Source organism: Ambystoma mexicanum, chromosome 12 (assembly GCF_040938575.1).
Source record: "Ambystoma mexicanum isolate Mex_15411 chromosome 12, UKY_AmexF1_1, whole genome shotgun sequence".
Classification (NCBI taxonomy): Eukaryota; Metazoa; Chordata; class Amphibia; order Caudata; family Ambystomatidae; genus Ambystoma; species Ambystoma mexicanum.
In genome coordinates, this window is record NC_090936.1 from 1234730549 (window position 1) to 1234754973 (window position 24425).

Consider the following 24425-nt stretch of genomic DNA (forward strand, 5'->3'; position numbering starts at 1 on the left):
AAGTGGTAGCGATGGCTGAGCAGCCAGACTTCTCTCAATAGCAAATGAGCAGTAGTAGGGATTACACAAAGGACTACAATTGCTGTGACTCAAGCAAACACTGACTCAAGGTTTCTGGTTAAAAAAAAATATAAGTACATTTATTTTTAAACCATCTGTTCACAAAACACTTCACTTCTATTTAAGCAATATGACCCAAGCGGCGGGGGCATTACCGACTCAGGTAATTACCCGGGGCCCATAGTTATAGGCCCGAGTGAAGCACAATTGTTTCCAGCGTGTCCGCTCCCAAAAAAGTAGCAAAGCAACGATGAATAAAAGGTGCGCTCCTTAAAAACAGGAGAGGGCTCTTCTGATGGCTATCCGGACCACTACAGCTCAGTGCAGTGATTTTGACCCAGAAGAGGATTCTCTGGCTGTGGAAGGTGAGCTGGTTGATCCCACCAGGCTCAATGGAAGAAGACTCCGGACTGGATCTTCTCTGTCGTTGAAGGGTAGATAGCTCAGGACTGCAGCAGGGTTTCACCGGGATCCAGGAGTTACAACAGCCGTCTTCTTCTCCACTTCTCTTCAGTTCTTGTAGTTCCAGTGGCGACTCTGACTTCCAGCCCAAGAGTCCTGCCTTTTATGCCAAAATCCCCCATTCACACAGCCTGGCTGTCAATCACAAAGCAGGGGGGTTGTCCAGCCCGGACAACCACCCCAGCCAATGGACACAAAGTGCGACTTGGGTCTCCAAGGAGGCCCTGTGCAGGGGGTTACTAAACCCCTCCCACACATTCAGCCCACCTAGACACCAGGACGCCAAAGAAGGGCTTCTTCGCAGAAGCCCACCAAAGGACGGCGATCAAGGAAACCAAATCTGGTTTTGCGCGAAAAGCAAACAAGAAGACAGACCTTTCCAACACGAAATGGCGAAAAACCATGCTAGGACCCACAATAAAAATTATATGGGGTAGCAGGTTTTATGTTCACGTCTGTCACCACAGCCAAGACACAGGAATCCGTGTAAAAATGATAGTTACCACTGCCACCAGCCATGTCGAGTCGGGAAGGGGGACATAAAGTGCCCCTTAAGGTACAGAAGGACAGGGGAAAGATATTCCCCTCCAGGACTAGTAAAGCCAATGGTGACTTTACAGGTTTCTGGGGGAATGTAGTCATCCCCAGAAATGGAGTTCACAAGGGAAGTCTAAAAGACATCCCTGTGTCACTGCACTAAAGGTGCTGTGTGACACACAAGTAAAAAGATGATGCCTAGGGAGTTGGTGACACTCCATAGCACAGGAGCACAAAAAGTACAACACATGCAAAAAATACACTGTAAGAGTGGGAAAAATGCTCACACTCTTACCAGGTGGAAAAAATAAACCCCAGAAATCCAGCAAAGCTGCTGAGGGACTCACTAGGTGAGGAAAATTAGCCATGAATGAGAATTCTCCCTAACACCACCTCCCTTGGTTGTTTATATGTACGGCTTTGTAATCTTATTCATGAGCATGTGAATCCATGCCAGATCCCATGCTGGAGAAGGAACAGGTTACTTGTGTAACTCCTGTTCTCCAGCATGGGTCTTACATGGATTCACATGCAACTCCTTCCACTTTCTGGCTCTCCTTGGTCCTTGGTTCTTACTGCCTCTTTACATGCGTGACCAAATCTGAAGATGGTCACCAGGGGTGGATCTTAGGAGGACTAATGTCATTGGCTGGGCCAGTAGGACTCAAAGTGACGGCAATAGGCTATTGAAGCGACCAGCCGTTTTAGCATTAAAGCACAACTCCTTTGATATAGAGGATTCCCAGCCTGATGACAGGGAATGTTCATGGGCATGTGAACCCATGTAACGCCAATGCTGGATAACAGGAGTTACAGGTAAGTAACTAGTTCTTTTATAGTGGATTCCTAAGGAATTTCGCAGGTTTTAGCACCAGAATTAGATGCTGGCATGAATTTGGGAGTCAGAGTGGATTGTATGGGCGTGCGGGAACTGTCGATTCCCTTCTGTGCCTCCATTCCATCTTCCGAAAAACTGCAATATCCCCTGTGTGCTAAAGCATGTGTAAAAACATACATACACCTTTAATGTGTTTTTACTCCTGCTTTACCACTCTAGGGACTTCCAAAATGCGATTACATCGTAAAAATAGCTAATTAGTGGTTGTTGCAGTTTTGCTTACAATAATGATATGTTTATGTAGCACTTATGTGCAAATGCTTTACATCGAACATATATGCATACATTATCCCCCAACCGAGGTTGATACTCATTTATTGACCTTGGAAGTATGAGCCAGGATTAAAATCTGCGACCTGCAGCTCACACACAGATTGCAGCAGCGAGCGCTCAATCATCTCGGCTATCTCACCGACCTATTTAATCGTGCATTTCTTTTTTATACAGGTGTACAGGGATGCAGAATCGCAGATGGTCCTGCAGGACTGGATAAATGAGAGAAAGCATATAAGGTGAGGTTTATGGATTGGATTTAGTGTGTGGATGCATTTAAAGTTTAGCCTTAACCAGTCGGCATTCATTTTTCTGCTTCAGGGTTCTGTTTTCTCGCCTTCTTTCCAGGTCGTGTGGGGCTTTTCTGTAGCCATTTGACTATATTTTATTCCACTGTCAGTCCAACACTGGCAGAGCCACATTCAAAGCATGTGCTTATCGTCCTAAACACATTGATGTCATGTTTGGTGCCCTAAATAATACCTTTGCCGATGTCTGTGTGTTATCTTTGACTTGCAGTGGAACATCTTGCACAGTGTATGGCCCGAGGGAAGTGGGGGTGAGTTACTGCCACATTGCTGAAAAGGGAATTTCAGTGAGTGATGCTTTCTTTCGGGGGTTGCAATGTTTGTTTTACTGTAACCACAGTAGGCAACCGTAACTTCACTTAAAGTATTTTTTAAAAGATTTTTGCTTTTTTAATTATGCCCTAAAACCATGCAGAGACCTTTCCTGCAGTGTCCGAGGGCGTAGCCAGTGGGCATTACTCTTGTCCTCCCATGGTGTGATGCGTGTGGCCACTGCGTCCAGTTAGTGTGCCTAGCATGGGATGTAGGCTAAACCCTGTGCTGTGTCCGAACGAGCAGGGCGGCATGGTCTTCAGGCATGCCCTGCTCAGACTCAGTCTGGGCTCAGTGACCCCGCTTGGAGTGCTCGTATTGCTGGAAGCAGTACATGTCATTATCAGAGGCTATTTCAAATGTATGCTTGCAGAGAACCAGACCAGTATCCCTGTGATGTTTTTTCTAGAGTCAGGCTGGTATCCCAGTGATGTGTGCTTTGTAGAGAGAGCCAGGCCAGTGAATGATGCTTTCCAGAGAGAACCTTGCCGGTATCCCAGTGATGCATGCATTCTAGAGAGCCAGATCAGTATCCCAGTGATGCGTGATTTCTAGAGAGTCAGGCTGGAATGTGATGCATGCTTTCTAGAGAGTCATTAGTATGGCCGGTAACCCAGTAATGCTTGCTTTCTAGAGAGCCAGATCAGTATCCCAGTGATGCATGCTTTCTAGAGAGAGTCAGTAGTTCGGCTGGTATCCCAGTGATGCATGATTTTGAGAGAGTCGATCGTTATCCCAGTGATGCAGGATTTTGAGAGTCAGGCCGGTATCCCAGTGAAGCATGCTTGCTAGTGAGTCAGTAATGCAGCCGGTATCCCAGTGATGCATGCTTGCTAGTGACTCAGTAATGCAGCCGGTATCCCAGTGATGCATGCTTTCTAGAGAGAGTCTGTAGTCGGACAAGTATCCCAGTGATGCAGGCTTTCTAGAGAGAGTCAGTAGTCCGGCTGGTATTCCAGTGATGCATGCTTTCTAGTGAGTCGGCCGGTATCCCAGTGATGCATGATTTTGAGAGAGTCAGGCCGATATCCCAGTGATGCATGCTTTCTAATGAGTCAGTACTCTGGCCAGTAACTCAGTGATGCATGCTTTGTAGAGAGTCAGGCCGGTATCAAAGTGATGAATGCTTGCTAGTGAGTCAGTAATGCAGCCTGTATCCCAGTGATGTATGATTTTGAGAGAATTAGGCCGGTATCCCAGTGATGCATGCTTTCTAGAGAGAGTCAGTAGTCCGGCTGGTATTCCAGTGATGCATGCTTTCTAGTGAGTCAGTAGTTTGGCAGGTATCCCAGTGATGCATGCTTTGTAGAGAGTCAGGAGTCAGGCCGGTATCCCAGTGATGCATGATTTCGAGTCAGGCTGGTTTCCCAGTGATGCATGCTTTCTAGAGAGTCAGTAGTCCAACAAGTACCTCATTGATGCATGCTTTCTAGTGAGTCAGTAGTCCAGCCGGTATCCCAGTGATGCATGATTTCGAGAGAGTCAGGCTGGTTTCACAGTGATGCATGCTTTCTAGTGAGTCGGCCGGTATCCCAGTGATGCATGATTTTGAGAGAGTCAGGCCGGTATGCCAGTGAAGCCTGTTTGCTAGTGAGTCAGTAGTTCGGGCGGTATCCTAGTGATGCATGCTTTCTAATGAGTCAGTAGTCAGGCCGGTATCCCAGTGATGCATGCTTTCTAATGAGTCAGTAGTCTGGCCGGTAACTCAGTGATGCATGCTTTGTAGAGAGTCAGGCCGGTATCAAAGTGATGCCTGCTTGCTAGTGAGTCAGTAATGCAGCCTGGATCCCAGTGATGCATGATTTTGAGAGAATCAGGCCGGTATCCCAGTGATGCATGCTTTCTAGAGAGAGTCAGTATTTCGGCCGGTACCCCAGTGATGCATGATTTCAAGAGAGTCAGGCTGGTTTCCCAGTGATGCATGCTTTCTAGAGAGAGTCAGTAGTCAGGCCGGTATCCCAGTGATGCATGCTTTCTAATGAGTCAGTAGTCTGGCCGGTAACTCAGTGATGCATGCTTTGTAGAGAGTCAGGCCGGTATCAAAGTGATGCATGCTTGCTAGTGAGTCAGTGATGCAGCCTATATCCCAGTGATGCATGATTTTGAGAGAATCAGGCCGGTATCCCAGTGATGCATGCTTTCTAGAGAGAGTCAGTATTTCGGCCGGTATCCCAGTGATGCATGCTTTCTAGAGAGAGTCAGTAGTCCGGCTGGTATCCCAGTGATGCACGCTTTCTAGAGAGTCAGTAGTCGAAGTATCTCATTGATGCATGCTTTCTAGAGGGAGTCAGTATTTCGGCCGGTATCCCAGTGATGCATGATTTCGAGAGAGTCAGGCTGGTTTCCCAGTGATGGATGCTTTCTAGAGAGAGTCAGTTGTCTGGCTGGTATCCCAGTGATGCATGCTTTCTAGTGAGTCAGTAGTCTGAAAGGTGTCACAGAATTCCCCCTTCCCACCTGAGATTGCGCTTTGCAGGATTTCTTGGAGGATGTTTTCTTGCGCACGGATCGGGTTTTGTATAAGCCCGAGCGAGTGTCCTCTGACTCCAGCGTGCGTTCAGCATTCCAGGATACTCAGAAGTTCAGGACGTCCAGGAAGCAAGGAAGTGTACACAAAGGAGGTACACGAAATCCGGGGAACAAGGTAAGAGATGAAGGAGGAAAGAATTGGGAAATTAGGGGGTCCGGGAACCAAGGACAGGAGAATAGTTCAGCGAACTACGGAGCACACGTCTAGTCACTACCAGCGGTAGCGTTGAGACGCGCGGGGCCGCAGGGACGTGGTCTATTTGTAGAATAGTGCTACGTCCGACGTGGAAGCTGGTGCAAGGCGTACCACGTTAGACGGCCATGTTGAGACAAGGACCAGGAAGTCCAAAGGGGCGCGTTCTGTGGATAATGACAGCATGTCTCCTCCGAAAACTTGTTCCACCAGGTTTGCCCGGGTGTATGAGATGATACCTTTTGAGCAATCGGGTTGGTATTCAGATTAGAAAGTGGTTCCCAGGTTCTTTCACTCGGAGGATATCCTTTCCACTCAACCAAATATTGAAGTTGACCCCGTTTATACCTGGAGTCGCATATTCTGGATACTTCATATTCCAGTTGATTGTCCACAACCACGGGTTGGGTCTGCAGGATTTCTGGGAGGATCGGATGTAAGGTTTTAATAAGGAAGTGTGAAAAACTGGATGAATCTTCTTCCAGGATTCTGGTAACGTGAGCCGGAATGAAACTGGGTTTATGATTTCCTTTATGGAAAAAGGTCCATAGTAACGGGGGCTAGTTTGTTTGGTCGTAAATGTCGAGGCAATAGTTTCAAGGACAGCTAGACCTGGTCACCGACTGCATAAGAAGGCCCTGGTCTTCTTTTGGTATCCGCATAATGTTTAACGTGAGTCCGGGCCTTTTCTAAATGTTCTTTAGCTTCCTTGTGAACATTGATGAGAGTTTCAATCCAGGAGTCAACTGTTGGTACAGGTGTGGGAGAATGGAAGGTAGAAGTGACGGGTGGAATCCTTGGCTGCAATAAAAAGGGCTGGTCTTGACTGCCGAATGATCAGAGTTGTAAGCGAATTCAGCCACGGGTATAAGGCGTGACCAGTCCTCCTGTACCTTGGTGGCGAAACAACAAAGGTATTGTTCCAGGGTCTGGTTTACACGTAGCTCCATTAATCTGTGGGTGATAACCCGATGGGAGAGCACGTTGGATTCCCAGAATACGACATAGATGTTTCCAGAATTGAGAGATGTATTGAGTTCCTCAATTTGATATGATCTTTGAAGGGAGTCCATGAAGGCGAAGTATATGTTTCAGGAAAATGCCAGCAAGTTCTGAGGAAGATGGCAATTTGTACAATGGTGTAAAATGGGCCATGTGGCTGAATTGATCAATGGTGACCATGATTGTCGTATAGCCCCGAGATGGTGGTAATTCCACGATAAAGTCCGTACCGATGAACTCCCAGGGCCTAGAAGGTAGCGTAGGTTGAAGTAGGAGACCTGCCGGTTTCTTGTTATCATGTTTGCTTTGATTGCAGACTACGCAGGCTTGAATGTACCGTTGAATGTCTGTTTTCATTTTGCACCACCAAAATTGTCTTTGTACGAGACGAAGGGTGTTAGTGACACCACGATGCCCGGAGTGAAGAGTGTCTTGACAGAGGTTAATAATCCGTAGTTGCAGTCTCTGTATGGGAATGACCAGGGCATTGTACTTGAACAAATATCCGTCTCTAGTTTTTAGACTCCATCAGTTCTTTCCTGTGAATTCTTTCCAGATTTTAGAGGACTGGGTTTACATTCAAATGTCTTCCAGGATTCCAGGAGACTGACTGCTTGAGCTACAAAAATTGTGTGGGGAAACATCTTTGGGTAGGCCCGATCTTCAAGAGTTTAGTAATCAGGATGTCAGCAATTACGTTCTGTGATCCGGGGACATGATGGATGTGGAACTGGTACTGGGCAAAGAAGAAGGCCCAACGGGCTTGACGGCTATTCCTACATTCCATAGATTGCAGAACTTGAAGATTTTGATGGTCCGTACGGACCTGGACAAGATGTTTAGCTCCCAGAAGTAGATGCCGCCATTCGGTGAAGGCTTGACGGATGGCCAACAGTTCCTTTTCCAAGACGGAGTAATGAGTCTCGCTGGAAGTCCGGGTTCGTGAGAGGTAAGCAATGGGTGCTCTAATGTATCCTCAAATTCTTGCTTTAACACTGCTCCTATGGCGTAGTTGGAGGCATCCGTCTCCACTAGGAATGGTCGATTAATATCGGGTTGAGCAAGGATAGGGGCTTGAGTAAACTCCGTTTTTAATCGTTGGAATGCCTTGTCCTGGGCTGGGGTCCAGAGGGAGGGGGTGTCTTTTTTCAATAATGTGATGATCGGTTGAACTATTTCAGAAAAGGATGGTATGAATATCCGGCAAAAATTGGCAAGCCCCAGGAAGGATTGAATCTGTTTCACAGAAGTGGGAACAGGCCAAGATAGTATAGCTTTTACCTTTGAATGGTCCATTCCTATTCCTTCTGGACTAAGGACAAATCTTAGATAATGAACAGAAGTGACATGGAAAAGGCATTTCTCACGTTTAGCTAGGAGTTTGTGTTCACGTAGCCATTGCAAAACTGCCTTTACATGCTCTTCATGCCTTTGAGGATCATTGGAGTAAATCAAGATATCATCCAGGTAAACGATGATGAAGAGGAACAACAGGTCAGAAAGCACCCTATCCATGAAGCGTTGGGAGACTGCGGGGGCATTTGCAAGCACAAAGGGCATGACCAAGTACTCAAAGTGACCAAAGGGTGTTCTAAAGGCTGTTTTCCATTTGTCTCCTTCCCTGATACAGATCAGATGGGAGGCACCCCTGAGATCCAACTTCGTGAAGATTACCGCTCCTCTCACTAGTTCCAGGATATCAGAGATTAAGGGCAAGGGATAGCGTTCCTTGAGGATGCACTGATTCAATCCACGATAATCAAGACAAGGTCTAAGCTCTTTAGTGTCTTTCTTGGGAACAAAAAACAACGAAGCTCCAGCTGGAAACTTAGATGGTCTTATAGTGCCATCTTCAAGGTTGGTATCCAAGTATTCTCTAAGGGCCTTTTTTTCCGGTTCAGATAGAATGAACATCCTCCCAAAGGGATTCACTGCTGAAGGTTCTGTATCTATGGCACAGTCTTCAGGTCTGTGAGAGGGTAGGGCCTGGACTATAGCAGTTGAAAACATATCGGCGTATTCCTGATAGGACCTAGGAACTTATATGACGTTTGAATCCATGAGTGGGCCTTGCTGGTCTGTTGGCGTGCTTTCGGAAGTTGTCAAGGAGGAATCTGGGAATAGACAGTGAGACATGCAAAACTCAGAACCAAGAAACAAGGATCCTGCTGCCCAATTGATGTAAGGATTGTGTTTCTGCAACCAGGGAATACCCAGTACCATGGGGTAATGGGCTGACTTGATGATGTCAAATTTGATCAACTCTTGGTGATGGTTTATCGAGAGTTGGATTTCTTTGGTCTGCAAGGATATAGGTCCTGAAGAGAGAGGTCTTCCGTTGATCGCCTCCACAGGTTGCATGATACTTCGTGTTTCATATGGAATGTGGTGTTTAAAGACCCAATCTTGATCAATGAATATTCCCATAGCCCCACAATCCACCAAGGCCAAAATGGGGTAGATCTCATTCTTGGATGACGATAGGAAGGCTTGTAGAATCACTAGATTGTTCTGTCGAGGAGAGTTCAAGGATGGAATAGATGTGGAGCAAACATCTCTCTCCCGAAGCCTTGCTCCATCTAGGATCGGGAGCTGGCGTTTCCCGAATGCCGTGGAGGGGCTAGAGGACATTCTCTAACTAGGTGTTTATCCGAGTCACAATACATGCATAAGCCCGTGTGGATCCTTCTCATCCTTTCTTGCGGGGATATGGGTCCAAGGAAGGCCCCTATTTGCATGGGTTCTGGATCGCAACCAGAGACTGGAGTAGGGTCGGGTTTCAATGAGGTCTCGAGGGAAACCTTCTGGAAGGGCATCTTGGTCTTTTTCCTCTCTGCCTTCCTTTCCTGGATACGAAAGTCTATCTGCATGACAAGATCCGAAAGGGCCTGGAATGAACTTGGACGAGCCACTCTGGCTAATTCGTCTTTTATCTCTTCATTAAGCCCCCTTCGGAAAAGAGTAAAGCTTGCTTCTGAAGACCAATCCGCTTCCTTGGCCAATTGTTTGAATCATGTGACATATGTAAGCATGTCCTGGGATCCTTGCTGAAAGTCAAGCAGACGTTCCTGGGCATTATAGACCTGTTCTGGGCAATCAAACACGGTCTTAAGGGCCTTTATGAATCCATCGTAATCATCGAGGAGGGCATCTCCAGAATTGACTAAAGGAGTAGCCCAAGTCTGTGCATTCCCGGAGAGGTGTGAGATTTTAAAGCCCACCTTCGCCCTGGGAGTTGAAAAATAGTAGGGCTTAAAGATAAAGTGGACTAAACAAGAGTCAAGGATTCCACAAAGGGTTTTTGCAGACCCATCGTATTTGTCTACAATGCCACCCAGTAGCACGCTTTCCTTTGTGGCAGAATCGCGGGACAAATGTAGTTGTTTCAATGCAGCGTTTTCCGCCTTTAAATTCTGCACCTCGGTCGTTAATTCTTGGATGCCACTCATGAGATCCTGAACGGCCTGTTCCATGTTGGTTTCAACTTCGGTCGTTTAGCGTCTCAAACTGTCACGGAATTCCCCCCTTCTCACCTGAGATCGCTCTTTGCCGGATTTCTTGGAGAAAGTCTTCTTGCGCACGGATCGGGTTTTGTACAAACCCACGCGAGTCTCCTCTGACTCCAGTGTGGGTTCAGCCTTCCAGGATACTCAGAAGCTCAGGACGTCCAGGAAGCGAGGAAGTGTACACGAAGGAGGTACACGAAATCCGGGGAACAAGGTAAGAGATGGAGGAAAGAATTGGGAAATTAGGGGGTCCGGGAACCAAGGACAGGAGAATAGTTCAGCGAACTACGGAGCACACGTCTAGTCGCTACCAGCGATAGCGTTGAGACGCGCGGGGCGTGGTCTATTTGTAGAATGTGCTACGTCCGACACGGAAGGTGGTGCAAGGCGTACCACGTTAGACGGCCATCTTGGGAGTACCAAAGAGTGCAAGCCCTGTTGTGACAAGAACCAGGAAGTCCAAAAGGGGTGCGTTCTGTGGATCATGACAAAGGTATCTCAGTGATGCATGCTCTCTAGAGAGAGTCAGTAGTCCGGCCGGTACCCCAGTGATGCATGATTTCGCAAGAGTCAGGCTGGTTTCCCAGTGATGCATGCTTTCTAGAGAGTCAGTAGTTCGGCTGGTATCCCAGTGATGCATAATTTTGAGAGAGTCAGGCCGGTATGCCAGTGAAGCATGTTTGCTAGTGAGTCAGTAGTTCGGTCGGTATCCTAGTGATGCATGATTTTGAGAGAGTCAGGTCGGTATCCCAGTGATGCATGCTATCTAGAGCGAACATATTTTATGGACACTCCCGTCCCTTGCACACTTATAATTACTGAAACAATGTGTCAGTCAACATTCAAAAGTATTTGTATGCAATATTCATCATTTGATGGTATTGCTCATAGAGAAGGATTCGAGGTATTTGGGACTTTCTGATTAAATAATTAAGTCTGATTTAAATAATCAATTAAATGTTGGGATACCAGCTGGACTACGGACTCACTAGCAAGCATGCATTTGGGATTGAATTGATTATTTAATTAGACTTTCTGATTAAATAATCAATTAAATCCCAAATACCTCTAATCCTTCTCTGTGAGTAATACCATTTTCAAATGATGAATATTGTATACAAATACTTTTGAATGTTGGGATACCAGCTGGACTACGGACTCAACTTCAGTGAGCTATTTTTATAGCTGGATAAAAACGACTCACCATCCCCAGGTTTGGTGTGCTTAGCCACTTCTCAATCCTGTGCTTTCTAGAGAGTCTCAGTAGTTTGGCTGGTCTCTCAGTGATGCATGCTTTCTAGAGAGTATCTCAGTAACGCATGCTTTATAGAGTCAGGCCGGTAATGCTCGATTTCCAGAGAGCCATGCCGGTATTGTTGTTTAATTTATATTTACTTAATGATAATGGTAGGGAAAACAATGCATTTTTGACACACAAATGCTTACAAAATCTTGACACTGAATCAGAGAGCAGAGCTCCAGTGTCCTTTATAATGGGTGACAGGATTTGGATACAAGACCAGATACAGAGGAGGTAGTAACATGAACTAGGGACAAGAACAGTAGAGCATGTTATAGGGACGGGATAGTCGAGGAAGTAAGTTTTAGGATTAAGGGCTGAAGGATACGTGCTGTGGGGTTGTTGCAGAGAGGTAAGGAGAGAGAGTCACACCATTCGTCCTTGTCCTCTCACAAAAAGAAGAAAGGGGTGTTGATGCAGACACACCTCTGATTCGAGGAGTGGGTCTTTGCTGAGTAGGGGTGCTCCGAGAAAGGTGTGGAAGGCCTTCAAATCCAAATGCTGCAGTTACTTCGGCGATGGACCAGTTACTCATCCTGGGATGCAGGTCGGATTCTTCACTGACCAGGTCGACTTGTTGGCTTCGATTTAAGGGCTGCACGAGGCAAGCAGGCTTAAAACTTTACATGATCTCGACCTGCAGCAGGCATCTTCTTATGGACACCCCAATGTCCAATACAGGAAGACAGTGAAGAGGGTGGTTTTGGCCTTGAGACCCCAGCCAAATCACTCCAGTCTTATGACCTCACTGAAATCCTGGACACAGGTCCCCAGTTGGAAAGGGCACTACCCTTTAATGCGCCTATCTCGGATCTTATTGGGATGCTGTGGCAGCTAACATGTTCCGAGCCAGCCGTTGGTACAGAGCTGACTAAAATATAAACCAGCCAGGGTATACCTGTCAGCTCATTCCACACCAGAGCGTTGGCTGGTCCAAGCCACCACAGCTCACAGCCAGCTTTGTCCACCTGCAATCTGCCAACGGACAGAGAGTCGAGGAAGACTGACACTTTGGCCAAGAAAATGCTTTGCCTCTGGGAGCCTGGCCCTTAAGGCAATTGATGCCAGTTGTACCTTTGCTAAACACTCGCATGTACTCTGGAAGACGATAGCGGAGGCGGCTGACCATCTTTCAACAGGCGAGATCAGAGATGGTTTCTTGGATATGATAAATGATGGGAAGGAGGTGGTTTGACAGGCCCTTCAGGCAGGTCTTGACACCACTGGTACCTGGACTTTCCATCAAATTCTTATCCATCGAATTTATATCCATCAAAATGTATTCATTGAAATGCTTTTCCATTGAAAAGCATATTAATTAAATGAATTTCGATGGATTTTAGAATTGGGGTTATGGTTGGGGGTTGCCCTTGGGGTTAGAGGGGGTTGAGGGGGAGCCCCCCAAATAAACAATAAATAACACAACTGATAGGGAGCCGTCCGGTGCTGAAATACATTAAAGATTGCAGCACTGGACAAGGGTTAAATTTAGAAAATGGGGGGTGAGAAGGGGAGGCCCTTCCTCCCCCAATAAAAAAATAATATTGTAAGTTACAGGGAGCTACACAGCTCCCTTTAACGTTGTGTTCCATCGAATTTCCATTAAAAAAAATAAATGGTTTCGATGGATATACACTTTGCATTTTATGGATGGGAATTTGATGGAACATTTTTCAATGTAACATTTTTTATGGCACTTATCTTCGATGCAACATTTTCGATGGAAAGACCATAAACCGACACCGCTCATTGTGTGGGTCGGGCCGTGGGAATGTCTACGGTGCTTAGGAAGACAGCATACCTCCACACCTGAAGGCCGATGAATCTTTGAAGAAATTCTGATTCAAAACTTGCTGCAAAGTCCTAGAGTCTTGTGGTGCTGCAGAGGTAGGTTCTCTAGGCACTATCAGCCTCATTCCGAGTTTGGTGTTATCAAACTTGGTCCGGTGGTATTACCACCAGTGGTAATAACTGATTTGGCTGTTTGTGGGCAGTAAGCTGGAGGAATTACCTCCAACATTCCATTACCACTGCATTATAATTTTTTTTACCACACCGCCAAACTTGTAATGAGATCCTATGTTCCCATCGGGAGGAAGCTACAGCTGCCCAGTCCAAGCAGGGCCAGAAGCGTTTCTCACGTCCCAGACGAGGCACAGGGGCTCTGACAGCCAGTCGGCTTAGGCAGCAGCATAAGGGGCAGCGATGCCCGCTAAGCCGCTTTGAGTTCACCCCACATGTTTTCCCGTTTGGAGGGAGGGAGAGTCTCCGAGCACTGGGACAGGTGGGAGGAGATAACCTCAGATGCCAGGGTCTTGCAGCTCGTCATATGAGGATATTACCACCCCTCAACAGCTGGTGCAGGAGCTCCAGGAAAAATTAAGCGTCCTGCTTTTAAAGGGTGCAGTGGAAGAGCTACCACCCGAAGAAAGAGGGTCAGGATAATACGTTTGTTATTTTCAGGTACCAAGAAATGGGGAGGACTCTGTCACATCCTGGACCTCAGGGCCTTTAAAATGTTCCTGAGTAAGGATAAGTTCAGGATGGTTATGTTGAGAGTAATTCTCCAGGCTCTTCAACTCCAGGGCTGATTGGTGTCGCTGGACCTTTAGGAAGCCTATTTCCATTTCCTGATCCACCGAAGACGCAGGCGGTTCCTGAGATTTGTCATCGGGGACACTCACTATCAATTCAAGGTGCTCCACTTTGGCTTGACCTCAGCACACATGGTTTTCACCAAGCTAATGGCAGTGCACCTTAGGAGATCTGGTGTTCATGCATTCCCATACCTGGACTACTGATTGATCCGAGGAAGGTCTCCAGAGCAGGTATCGACAGAGCTCGAGGATACCTGTTCCCTACTTCACGGTCTGGGCTTCTCCACAAAGGTCCCACATCACACCAATGAAGAAGCTCCAATAGGAGCAGTCCTGGACACTCAGGCAGAGAAGGCTCACCACCTCACCCCTGAGGAAAGAGTCACCAGTGCTAGACAGGGTTTATAGTGAAAAAACCGAATTACAAAATCTCGAAAAAAAAAATCTCGAGTCCAAAATCTCAAACAAAAATCTCGAATTTTTTTTTTAATACGTTTTTATTTGGAAATGGGGGGGTTCCCCCCCAATCCCCCTTTTTTCTTTTTTTTTTTATTTTACCCTTTTTTTATACTTACCTGAACCCACAAATACATATAAATAAATAAATAATTCGAGATTTTTTTTTTCGAAATTTTGGTTTTGATATTTTTGTGATTCGATATTTTGTTTTCGGTTTTTTGACCGACCACCGCTAGACAGATGGTCACATTGTTACAGAACCACGACAGCCTGCCAGTGGCTTCCTTCATCTGCCTCTTAAGCATCATAGCCTCCGGCATTTTCAGCATTTTTCTGGTACCAGAGGCCCTGCTGCAGAGGTGGTCTCCAATGGTTTTTGAAGGATCAATGGTCCCAGTACTTCGACAACATGAAGGATGTCCTCATGGTGTAGGAAGTCGGTGGCCAACGACCTCTTTTGATTGGCCTGCACGGAGAACACGATGGGTGAGAAACCTTTGGGCACAATGATCACAAGCGCAGGTGGTCATGGATGCATCCTTGAAGGGCTGGGGCGCTCACTGCAGGGACCTGCAAGTGAATGGCCTTTGGTCTCCGGTGAAACGCTGTCAGCACATCAACAGGCTGAAGTTGCAAGCAATCGGGCTAGCCCTGAAGGCATTTGCGCCATCCCTCAGGTGGAAGCAAGTCCCGATACTGACGGACAACACAGTGGCCATGCCTTACCTCAGCAAGCAAGGGGGGATGGGGGTCAGGGTTTGCCCCTATACAGGGATGAGAACAGGACCTCTGCTTCTGCAACCCATCTGGGTTGGCGGGCGGACTGAGCAGGCAGAGCAAGGTCTCACACAAGTGTAAAGTGTGCCCAGAGGTTGTTGCTGAAATCCTCGCCCTGTGGGAACCCCAGCAGTGGATTACTGTGCCACGAGGGCAAACACGAAGTGCAAGCAGTTCCACTCGAGGGAATTCCCTGCTTGGGGGGCTGCTGGGGAATGTATTCCGAGTGGAGTGGGTCCTCGACCTCCATTACGTGTTCCCTCCAATATGTGTCATCCGGTGGATTCTAAAAAGGTTGAGGAGATTCCAGGCCACCACGATCTTGGTTGCAGCAGACTGGGTGAAGATAACTTGAAACTCTGACTTCCTGAAAATGGCCATCTCTCCACCTCGTCGGCATCCTATTCCAGTTGGAAGTGCGGGTGCTCCACCATAATCCAAAGTCTCTCAGTTTACAAGCCTGGCTCTGAAGTGGTACTTGAGGTGTTACTTGCTGTACGTAGGCATTGTACTAAGTCTCTTTACATGTTCAGGTGGGGAAGATATAAGGCAAGGGCGAGGTGGACCCACTCGCATGCCCTACTACCACAGTGATGTAATGCCGTCTTTCCTTGGTTTCTTTCTTCAGGCCTTCAAATTGGCACTGTCAAAGGTTACTTGAAGGCCACCGGATCAGTGTTCAATCTTCAGCGTTGGCTGTGTGGGATGTGGGCCATTTGGTTGTGCTATATTTTCAGATGCTGGGTGCTGGCAAGTAGGAGAGTTGGATGAGACGGTGCATTCAGGATATAAGGCTGTAGAGGTGGGGCACAGTGGGCAAACATATTGCATCTTGAAAGTCTCACCATTTTATCTATGGCTTCATTTGAAGAAGAATTTGTTCTTTCAGATACCAATCCCTATAGGGGGCAGATTGCCAAATGGTTACGTTACATTGACGGCGTAAGTTTTATCCTTTATCTAGACCAGAATTCAGGATACTCTTCAAGAATGTTTTGCCTGGCTAAATCAGTGCCACCCTCCATTCAATTCACCATGGAATTCAGCATTGAGAACATTTAATTTTCCAGATCTAGTTATTAAGACTCTGGATAGAAGCTTGAATTGTTCATTACACAAAAAGTCAAGTGATAGAAACACAGCCCTTCATTTTTCCAGCTTTCATCCTAGAAGCTTAAAGCAAAACCTTACTTTCGGTCCATTTTTAAGATTAAGGCACAATTGCACTCCCATACACACATGCCAATAATCTGTGAAACTGCCTCATGGCACAGGGTTATCCTAAAAGCTGGTTGCCCACTCTATGAAAAGAGCATGTTTTACTCCCAGGGAAGCCCTTCTTGAGCCTAAAACACAGGGAGCAACACAAGATAACTTGGGCTGTGTCATGACTTTATAACATCAATTCTTTTGAGTTCAAGAAGACAAGAAATATTGGTTACTTTTGGAGACCTGATTACCTAATGAGCCATCACTATTGTTTGCGTTTAAAAGGTCTAAGCACTTGAAAGACCAGTTGATCCATTCCAAGTTTAAACAAGAAAGAGCATCCAACTCTAATTGGGATTTACGACCTTGGCATGGCCATTTCCTTTGCGGCAGTTGCAAGGCATGCCAGTTCACATAGAAGACCCTGGTTTCAGTGGTCCCCCTAGAGTAGTGACAATGATCCTCTGTTGGTAAAGGAGCTAGGGAACAAATGTGTTACCCGGTGGTTATGATATGATGTGACATTTATAACGCGCTTATACATGGGTGTTTCAAGGTGCAACAAGGCAAGGGAGGGGGAACAGAGGGAGGACAGAGACCATAATCTTTCTAGGCCAAGTGACATTGTGTTCGCAAGTGCAGGGGAGGAGGAAGGGAAAAGTGCCAGGGGAAAGGGAGGGGGATAGTGCTGTATAGGGGATCAACAAGAACAAGAAGTGCGGCCAGCAGGTGTTCAGAAGTGCAGGTAGGGGGACTGTAGGGCTACAGATACAGACCCAAGTGCAAGGATTGCTGTGAGGTAGTGCAGGTGTGCAACTGGGCGGGCAGGGACCTGGGCCCGAAATCAGAGGGTAGCCAGGTGACCAGTGCAGTATCTGATAGGAAATCAGCAGGGGAGAGGAAGAGTGAAGGCAGAGGCGAAGAGTAAGGTCTTGAGGTGCTTCCGGAACAGGAGATGGTTCGACTAAATTTTCAGAGAGGCAGGGAGGCTGTTCCAGAGGGAGGCCACAGCCGCAGAAAGAGATCTACCACCAATTTGTTGCTTGGAGAAGCGACTGACCCTGAGGGAGGTGGAGGAGCGAAGAGCTCAAGTAGGAAGGTATTTACGTAGAGAGAGTTGGAGGTATTGTGGCTGCAGGCAGCCTTCTGGACAATGCAGAGGGTCTTGAACTTAATCCTCGCAGCCACTGGGAGCCAATGCAGAGATTTCAGTGCTGGAGAGATGCAATCCCTGAGCTTGAGGCCAAGGACAAGTCTCGCAGTCTTGTTCTGGATGAGTTGCAGAGGACGGAGAGTAGAAGCAGGCAGATTTAGAAAGAGGCTGCTGTTTTTGCTCATCATTCCTTTTTGTCTAAGCTTTTGTTGATATCAAATGCTTTTGAGATTCTCTACTAATTGAATAATAAAATCATTCTGACTTTTGCTAGATGAAAAATCGAGCTGCTTTTCAGTTTTGCTTAGTTCTTATACGTTTAGTTTCCTCTACATATGGTAGAGTATGTTCGCGGTGTTAGATCACTGATAATGCTGCTTTGTCTGATTTAATCTTGTGATGCAGCACCACACCTTATTTGTTCGTGGTGGGACAATTTCTTTGTTATATTATAGGAGACATTACCAGGCAATGGTTGGCATTACTTAAATTTTGGGAGGCTGTGCTTGAATATGATCCTAGCACCTGTAAGACTGCCACAAAGTCCTTGGTATCAACACACAAAAAGGATTCCATTGGATCTCCAAATCGTATGGTGTTAGGCAGAATCCCGTGCAGTGCCCTTAGGGACCACTACACACAATTAAGACTACAAGTGGTAGTACAATTTCAACTCTGGTACAAGCCTGTACTACACAGAAAAAAGTGGTAGCAATGGCTGAGCAGCCAGACTTTCTCAAGAGCAAATGAGCAGTAGTAGAGATTACACAAAGGACTACAATCACTCTGACTCAAGCAAACACTGACTCAAGGTTTCTGGTTAAAAAGTAAAAGTACATTTATTTTTAGACCATCTGTTCACAAAACACTTCACTTATATTAAATTAAAACCACACTTCAAATACACTACACACAACCAATTTCCCTTGTGCAGAACAATTCAAGGCAAGTACCTTTGGATTTGACAGACCGGTGTTGTGAAACAAAGATGTTACCGTGGGTTATTACGCAATCACTTTTTGACAGTAATGACAGTTCGGTCTTACGAAAGAAAGGCGTACCCGCGAGAAGAAATGTTACCGTAGTCAAACACATATAGCACATGAATTAACACAATAGAATAGGGGATAAAAATCATAGGCAATACTGTTGTCAAGGCAGATAGAATCAGAAGACACTTTCTAAAATGTAGCTAAGTCAATAGGCCTGCGCCAGTGTCAAATGGGACAGGGCCCTGTTGTCGAGGATCACAAGGTTAGAACAGTTCACGATTCGAGATTGCCAGGAGTACTTGGATATTGTCACAAGGGAAGCAAAAGTTATAAGAGGGAAGGAAGACAAGGGCAAGCCTTGGGTGAGGAAAAAGGGTTCACCCCAATTCCTCAAAGTCAGACACAGTACCTTATTCGTTTGAAGAAAAGCTGGTGCCACTGCAGTTGTTCCTGGTAGTTCCTGCAGACTCACGGTTCCTGGAGCTTCAGTCGTGGGGACAAGAAGGAAGACGTCTGGAGCAATCTGCACTACCCAGGGATGAAGCCAGCAGCAGCGAAGCAACGGTGAATAAAAGGTGCGCTCCTTTGAAACAGGAGAGGCTCTTCAGATGGCTATCCGGACCTCTACAGCTGTGTGCAGCGATTTCGACCAAGAAGAGGGTCCTCTGGTTGTGGAAGGTGAGCTGGTTTATCCCACCAGGCTCAAGGGAAGAAGACTCCGGACTGGATCTTCTCTTGTCGTTGAAGGGTAGATAGCTCAGGACTGCAGCAGGGCTTCACCGGGACTCGGGAGTTGCAGCAGCCGTCTTCTTCTCCGCTTCTCTTCTGATCTTTGCCACTCAAGTGGCGAATCTGACTTCCAGCCCAAGAGTCCTGCCTCTTATACCAAAATCCCCCATTCACACAGCCTGGCTGTCAATCACTCAGCAGGGGGTTGTCTGGCCCGGACAACCACCTCAGCCAATCGACACAAAGTGTGACTTGGGTCTCCAAGGAGACCCTGTGCAGGGGGTGACTAAACCCCTCCCTCACATTCAGCCCACCTAGACACCCAGACGCCAAAGACGGGCGTCTGTCCAGAAGCCCGCCAAAGGTCGGCGAGCAAAGGAGGCAAACCTGGTTTGCCATGCAAAGTAAAACATAAGAAGGACTTGAACAAAAAAATGGTGATAAAACCCAACCAGAGCCAAAATAAAAAGTATTTGGTCAAGCAGGTTTAAGTTCGAGACTAACATAATAGCTTAAACAGTACCACGTTTATATAGTATAATCGCGGTAGAAAAGATAGGGTAGATGCCACTGCCACAGCCAAGTCTTATTGTTAAGCGAGCAAAATAAAGCTCTGAGAGGCACAGACAAAAAGGGATAGCAACTAACCCTTTCCAATACTCCATGTTAGATGGGCTGTACTGGGTCTGTAGTTTAAAGTGACTGACTATATAAAGTTAATGGCAACTTTACATGTTTCTGGGGGACAGTATTCAGGCCCAGAAAAATGCAGTCAGTGTTGTGCTGTGTAACGCACACAAAAAGTGGGGCTCGTGGAGTGGTGTGGCTCCAGAGCCCAAGATCACACAAACAGTAGAAATTTACATGACAAAACACATGTAAGAGTGGGAAAAAGGCTCACACTCTTAACAGGTGGAAAAAATAAAACCCAGAAATCCAGCAAAGCTGCTGAGGAACTCACTAGGTGAGGGAAATTATCCATGAGAATTCTCCCTAACATATGTCTTTTTATTTTTTATTTTATTTGTATTTGGTTAATGATCCTTCCCCCTTTACAAAAAAGAAAAGCACACAATGAAAATAGATATATCCAAATCAGTACACTTCCTAAAATCATCACTTACAAATATTTCTAAAACATGAATTCAACATTACAAACATAATTTCAAATAGTCAATTTCTTCCCCATCTATTATTTCTAGAACATATTGAGATAGAGGACCCAACTAAGCAATGTTTCCAGAATGAATCACCATCTCCATAAAAGACTTTCTCCACAATTGTAGTAAATAATAGAGTGTTCTGTACAGTTACGTCTTCACAGAAAACCAATACACGTTGCAATGATTCCAACTTAGCTGGGTCTGTACAGAATCGACACTCACAACAAAGGTAGAGTATTAGACCGGATACTCACTCTCAAGACTCGTATCACAAGAGACTCTTTCACCCCCAATGATTGGACAGACCACCATCTTGTTAGCTTTACACTAACTAACAATAAATTGCATATTACACCAACCCCTTTGGACACGGTGAAAACAAGAAACACACGGAAATTGACAGTAGATAGCCTCACCCCTATTCTACAGAAAGCCCTCGCCTCTAATTCTCTCTCGAGTGATAACCCCAGTGGTCTCGCAGAATTCTATCATTGTCTATCAACCACCATCTATTCTATAGCCATACTCGCAACTAAAACGCGATGCTCAGATAAAGGGTCAAACATCTGGTTTTAGGATGAACTAGTACTACTTGGGCGTTTTATAAAAGGTCTCTGGAACATATCCACACAAAAAAAATGATAGATACCACAAAGGCATTCTTAAAAGCTAACCAAACCTATAAAGCAGCCATCCTCGCACAGAAAGCCAATGCCCTGAACAATTGCATCAGTAATGCCGCCTCCAACTCCAAAGAGCTCTTCACAATACTTACAGAATTCGAAAATCCCATCCCTACATCCACACCGGTTAACTCGAGCAAAACCTGGTGCACTACCATACAGAATGCTCTTGCTTCCAAAATGCAAGTGCTTCAAACAAAAATTGCCACCAAAAGAAAACTATTGGCCAATAAAATGTCTCTCCCTCCAACTATCGATAGAACTAATGACAACGCCAATTCAAATTCTCACCAGTAAGCCAAAACCAAGTGTTAGGCACCATAGCCAAACTTAAACCCAATTGTAAAGGAGACAGCTTCCCAGCTCACTTAGTCAAACTGTGCGCCCCTTCCATACCCCCATAATTACCAAATTCATTAATGCCTCTTTTAGCACTAACACGTCCCCGCTAGTATTAAGGAAGCATGGGTAACCCCACTCCTTAAAAAAAAAAAAACATTGTTGGACACAACAGTCCCCACAAACTACCGCCCAATAACCACAGTCCTGTTTTTACAAAAAATAATTGACAAAATAGCCTACTCACAAATTCAATCCCACCTCGAACAAAATCACCTCCTTGGAGCCAGACAATCTGGCTTTAGGCCCCACCATACTACAGAAACGCACTCCTGGACCTAAAAATCCAAATGGATGCCATAAGAGACGCTGGAAAACTATGCATTCTGTTGCTATTAGATTTGTCTGCTGCATTCGACCATGACAAACTATGTGCCATTCTAGCGCAGGACTTTCAGTTTTTGCAAGAAGCTACCTCTTGGGTCAAATCCTTCCTTGCGGATCGAACCTCTCCAGTCTCCATTGGCAAAGAAGCTGCAGACCCTATCCCAGTACCACTAGGAGTCCCTCAAGGATCTTGCCTTTCTCCAGCGCTATATGACACGTACACAAAGCTGTTATTTGCTGCCTTAGATGCCATGGGTGTCATCTATACAAGTTTTGCGGATGGTACTCAGATCCTCAACCCCATCACAGGCAAGTATGACCGGGATACAACCATGATTAATGAAATATACACTATAATTCAAAACGTGATGGCCATCAATAGTCTCTGCCTCACTGACGAGAGAACTGAGATACTCATTGTGGGTTCCCCAGCTAAAATCGCTGTCCTCCACCCCGACTATTCAGTGATAACTATCAATGGTACTCCCATCCCAGTCCTAAGGCAAATCAAAACTCTAGGTGTTTATTTAGATGATAACCTGACAATGTCCAAACATGGGAACACACTTCATCGTCCACATCCTACACATCTAAATTGATTGCATTAAGTCGACCATTTCTCACGCCAAATAACTGCACCACCCTAGCCCGAGCTCTTATCTTATCAAAGTTTGATTATTGTAATGTACTTCTCGTAGGTACCTCAAATGCCAACCTAGCTAAACTACAATTGCTGCAAAATAAAGCTCTGCGTGCAGCCCTTGGACTCAAAAAATCTGATCATATGTCCACTACCCAGAGGGAATCCCACTGGCTACCCATAAAAGCCAGAATTATATTTAAAACACTCTGCGTCACCCACAAATGCCTAGCTAAAAAGGCACCCACCTAGCTAAACAACACTGTCACCCTAAATAAATAATAAATTAAGAAATAGATCTCCGTAATTCTGGTTTCCCCCGTATAGAACAAATTCCATCTAAACAGACAAAAGTCCTCTCTATAGTATTGATTCGGGAATTTGTTCAAATACGGTGCAAGTACCCCAAATTTCTTATGTGCCCAGTTCAGATGTTGCAACGATGGGCATGCATGTAGTTTACTAATGGTGCTGCCCCAATCCCACTGGTACAGAGCTCTTACCTGATCAGGGAGTGTTTGCAAATCTGTCTCTGATCTGCCAATGTCTGCCAAGATAGATGCACAGTACTTTTTTACAAATCATGGCCCGGCGCAGCTCTTCACACAGCCTGTTACTTGTTGGATTTAGCAGACCCCTATACCATGTTGGGAACCTCCATTTCAGTCTGGCCCGAATTGATTCAAGCCCCAATTCAGACCAGATAGCCACAGTTGGCACAGCATTGGGAACCCTTAGCACATTGCGCCAGATTATACCTTCCAACTTGTCACATACACTCAGGCCATCCAGACAACTGTGCTCCGACCCATACAATAACTTTGGTATGACTTTGCTTACAAAAAAAAGTTCAAACAGGGCTTGATAGAGAACCGACCGTACCTCTTGTTATTCCTAATCAATGGATTAGAAAGGTCAATGGCTCTTATGTTCCATAATTAGTTTGTTGTTTACTACACACAGTAAAACCCAGGTACACCAGATTGTCAACAGAGTTAACTCTCCTTTTTCAGCCTCCAGGTTTAGTTTATTGCCTTCATTTACTTAGTGATATGAATCACTCTAGTCTTCTTGACATTTATTATTAGAGAATTAGCTTTAGCAAAGTCTCTACAGGCACTCCGTAACCCCTCAAGGCCAATGGGGTTATGATCAAATAAAACAAAATCATCAGCATAAGCCATCCATATTATGCCAATTCGACCGATTTTAGGAGTGGCAAATTAATTAAAGTCTAAGTATTCGTTCACATCAGACATGCATGAAATAAAAAGACAGGGGGCCAAAATGCACCCCTGCCTAAGACCTGAACGAGTCTCAATCTTCCTTGAGAGACTACCACTTTGATCGAGTCTGACCTGGATTGAGCTGTTTTCATGAAACCCCATAATCGATTTTAACAGACCATTGGGGATGTTCTACTACACCAGTTTTGACCATGAAAGATATCTATCAACCCTTTCAAACGTGGAAGACAGATCTAGTGAAGCCGCAAATAGAGTTGTACTTGCCAGTCCAAGCCATGTCCTGAAAACAATTTACGATCCCATTGAGGTTAGTGCTGCAAGCCTTTAGAAAGCCGGTTTGGCACTTATTCAACCGACCAACCTCCTCTGCCCATGTTTGCAAGTGGGTCAATAAGAGGAATGTGAGACCTTACCGTCCGCATCCAGGATGGTAATTGGGCGATAGTTCTTAGGGTCAGTCCTCACACCCCTCTTAAATACCAGCATAACATACGCAGTATTCCACGAATCTGGGTACCTATTGTCACGCACAATTTCCCTAAATAGAATTGTTAGAATTGGGCACCATTGTACTGAGACATTCTTAAACAGTTTCTTAAAGAGAAGGTTTGGGCCAGGAGCCTGGGAATCACTGGCTTTACGTATAACAGTAAACACTGTTTCCTGGTCT

General features: G+C 45.7%; 1 protein-coding gene across 3 annotated transcripts in view; it reads left to right on the forward strand.

The window, feature by feature from the left end:
- NT5DC3 (5'-nucleotidase domain containing 3) overlaps positions 1–24425 on the forward strand; it is a 1183405-nt gene that overhangs the window by 821416 nt on the left and 337564 nt on the right. For all 3 annotated transcript variants that reach the window (XM_069629921.1, XM_069629920.1, XM_069629922.1), the window contains exon 13: positions 2405–2469. In XM_069629921.1, the coding sequence (XP_069486022.1) occupies positions 2405–2469 (65 nt within the window). The remainder of the gene's footprint in view (positions 1–2404; positions 2470–24425) is intronic.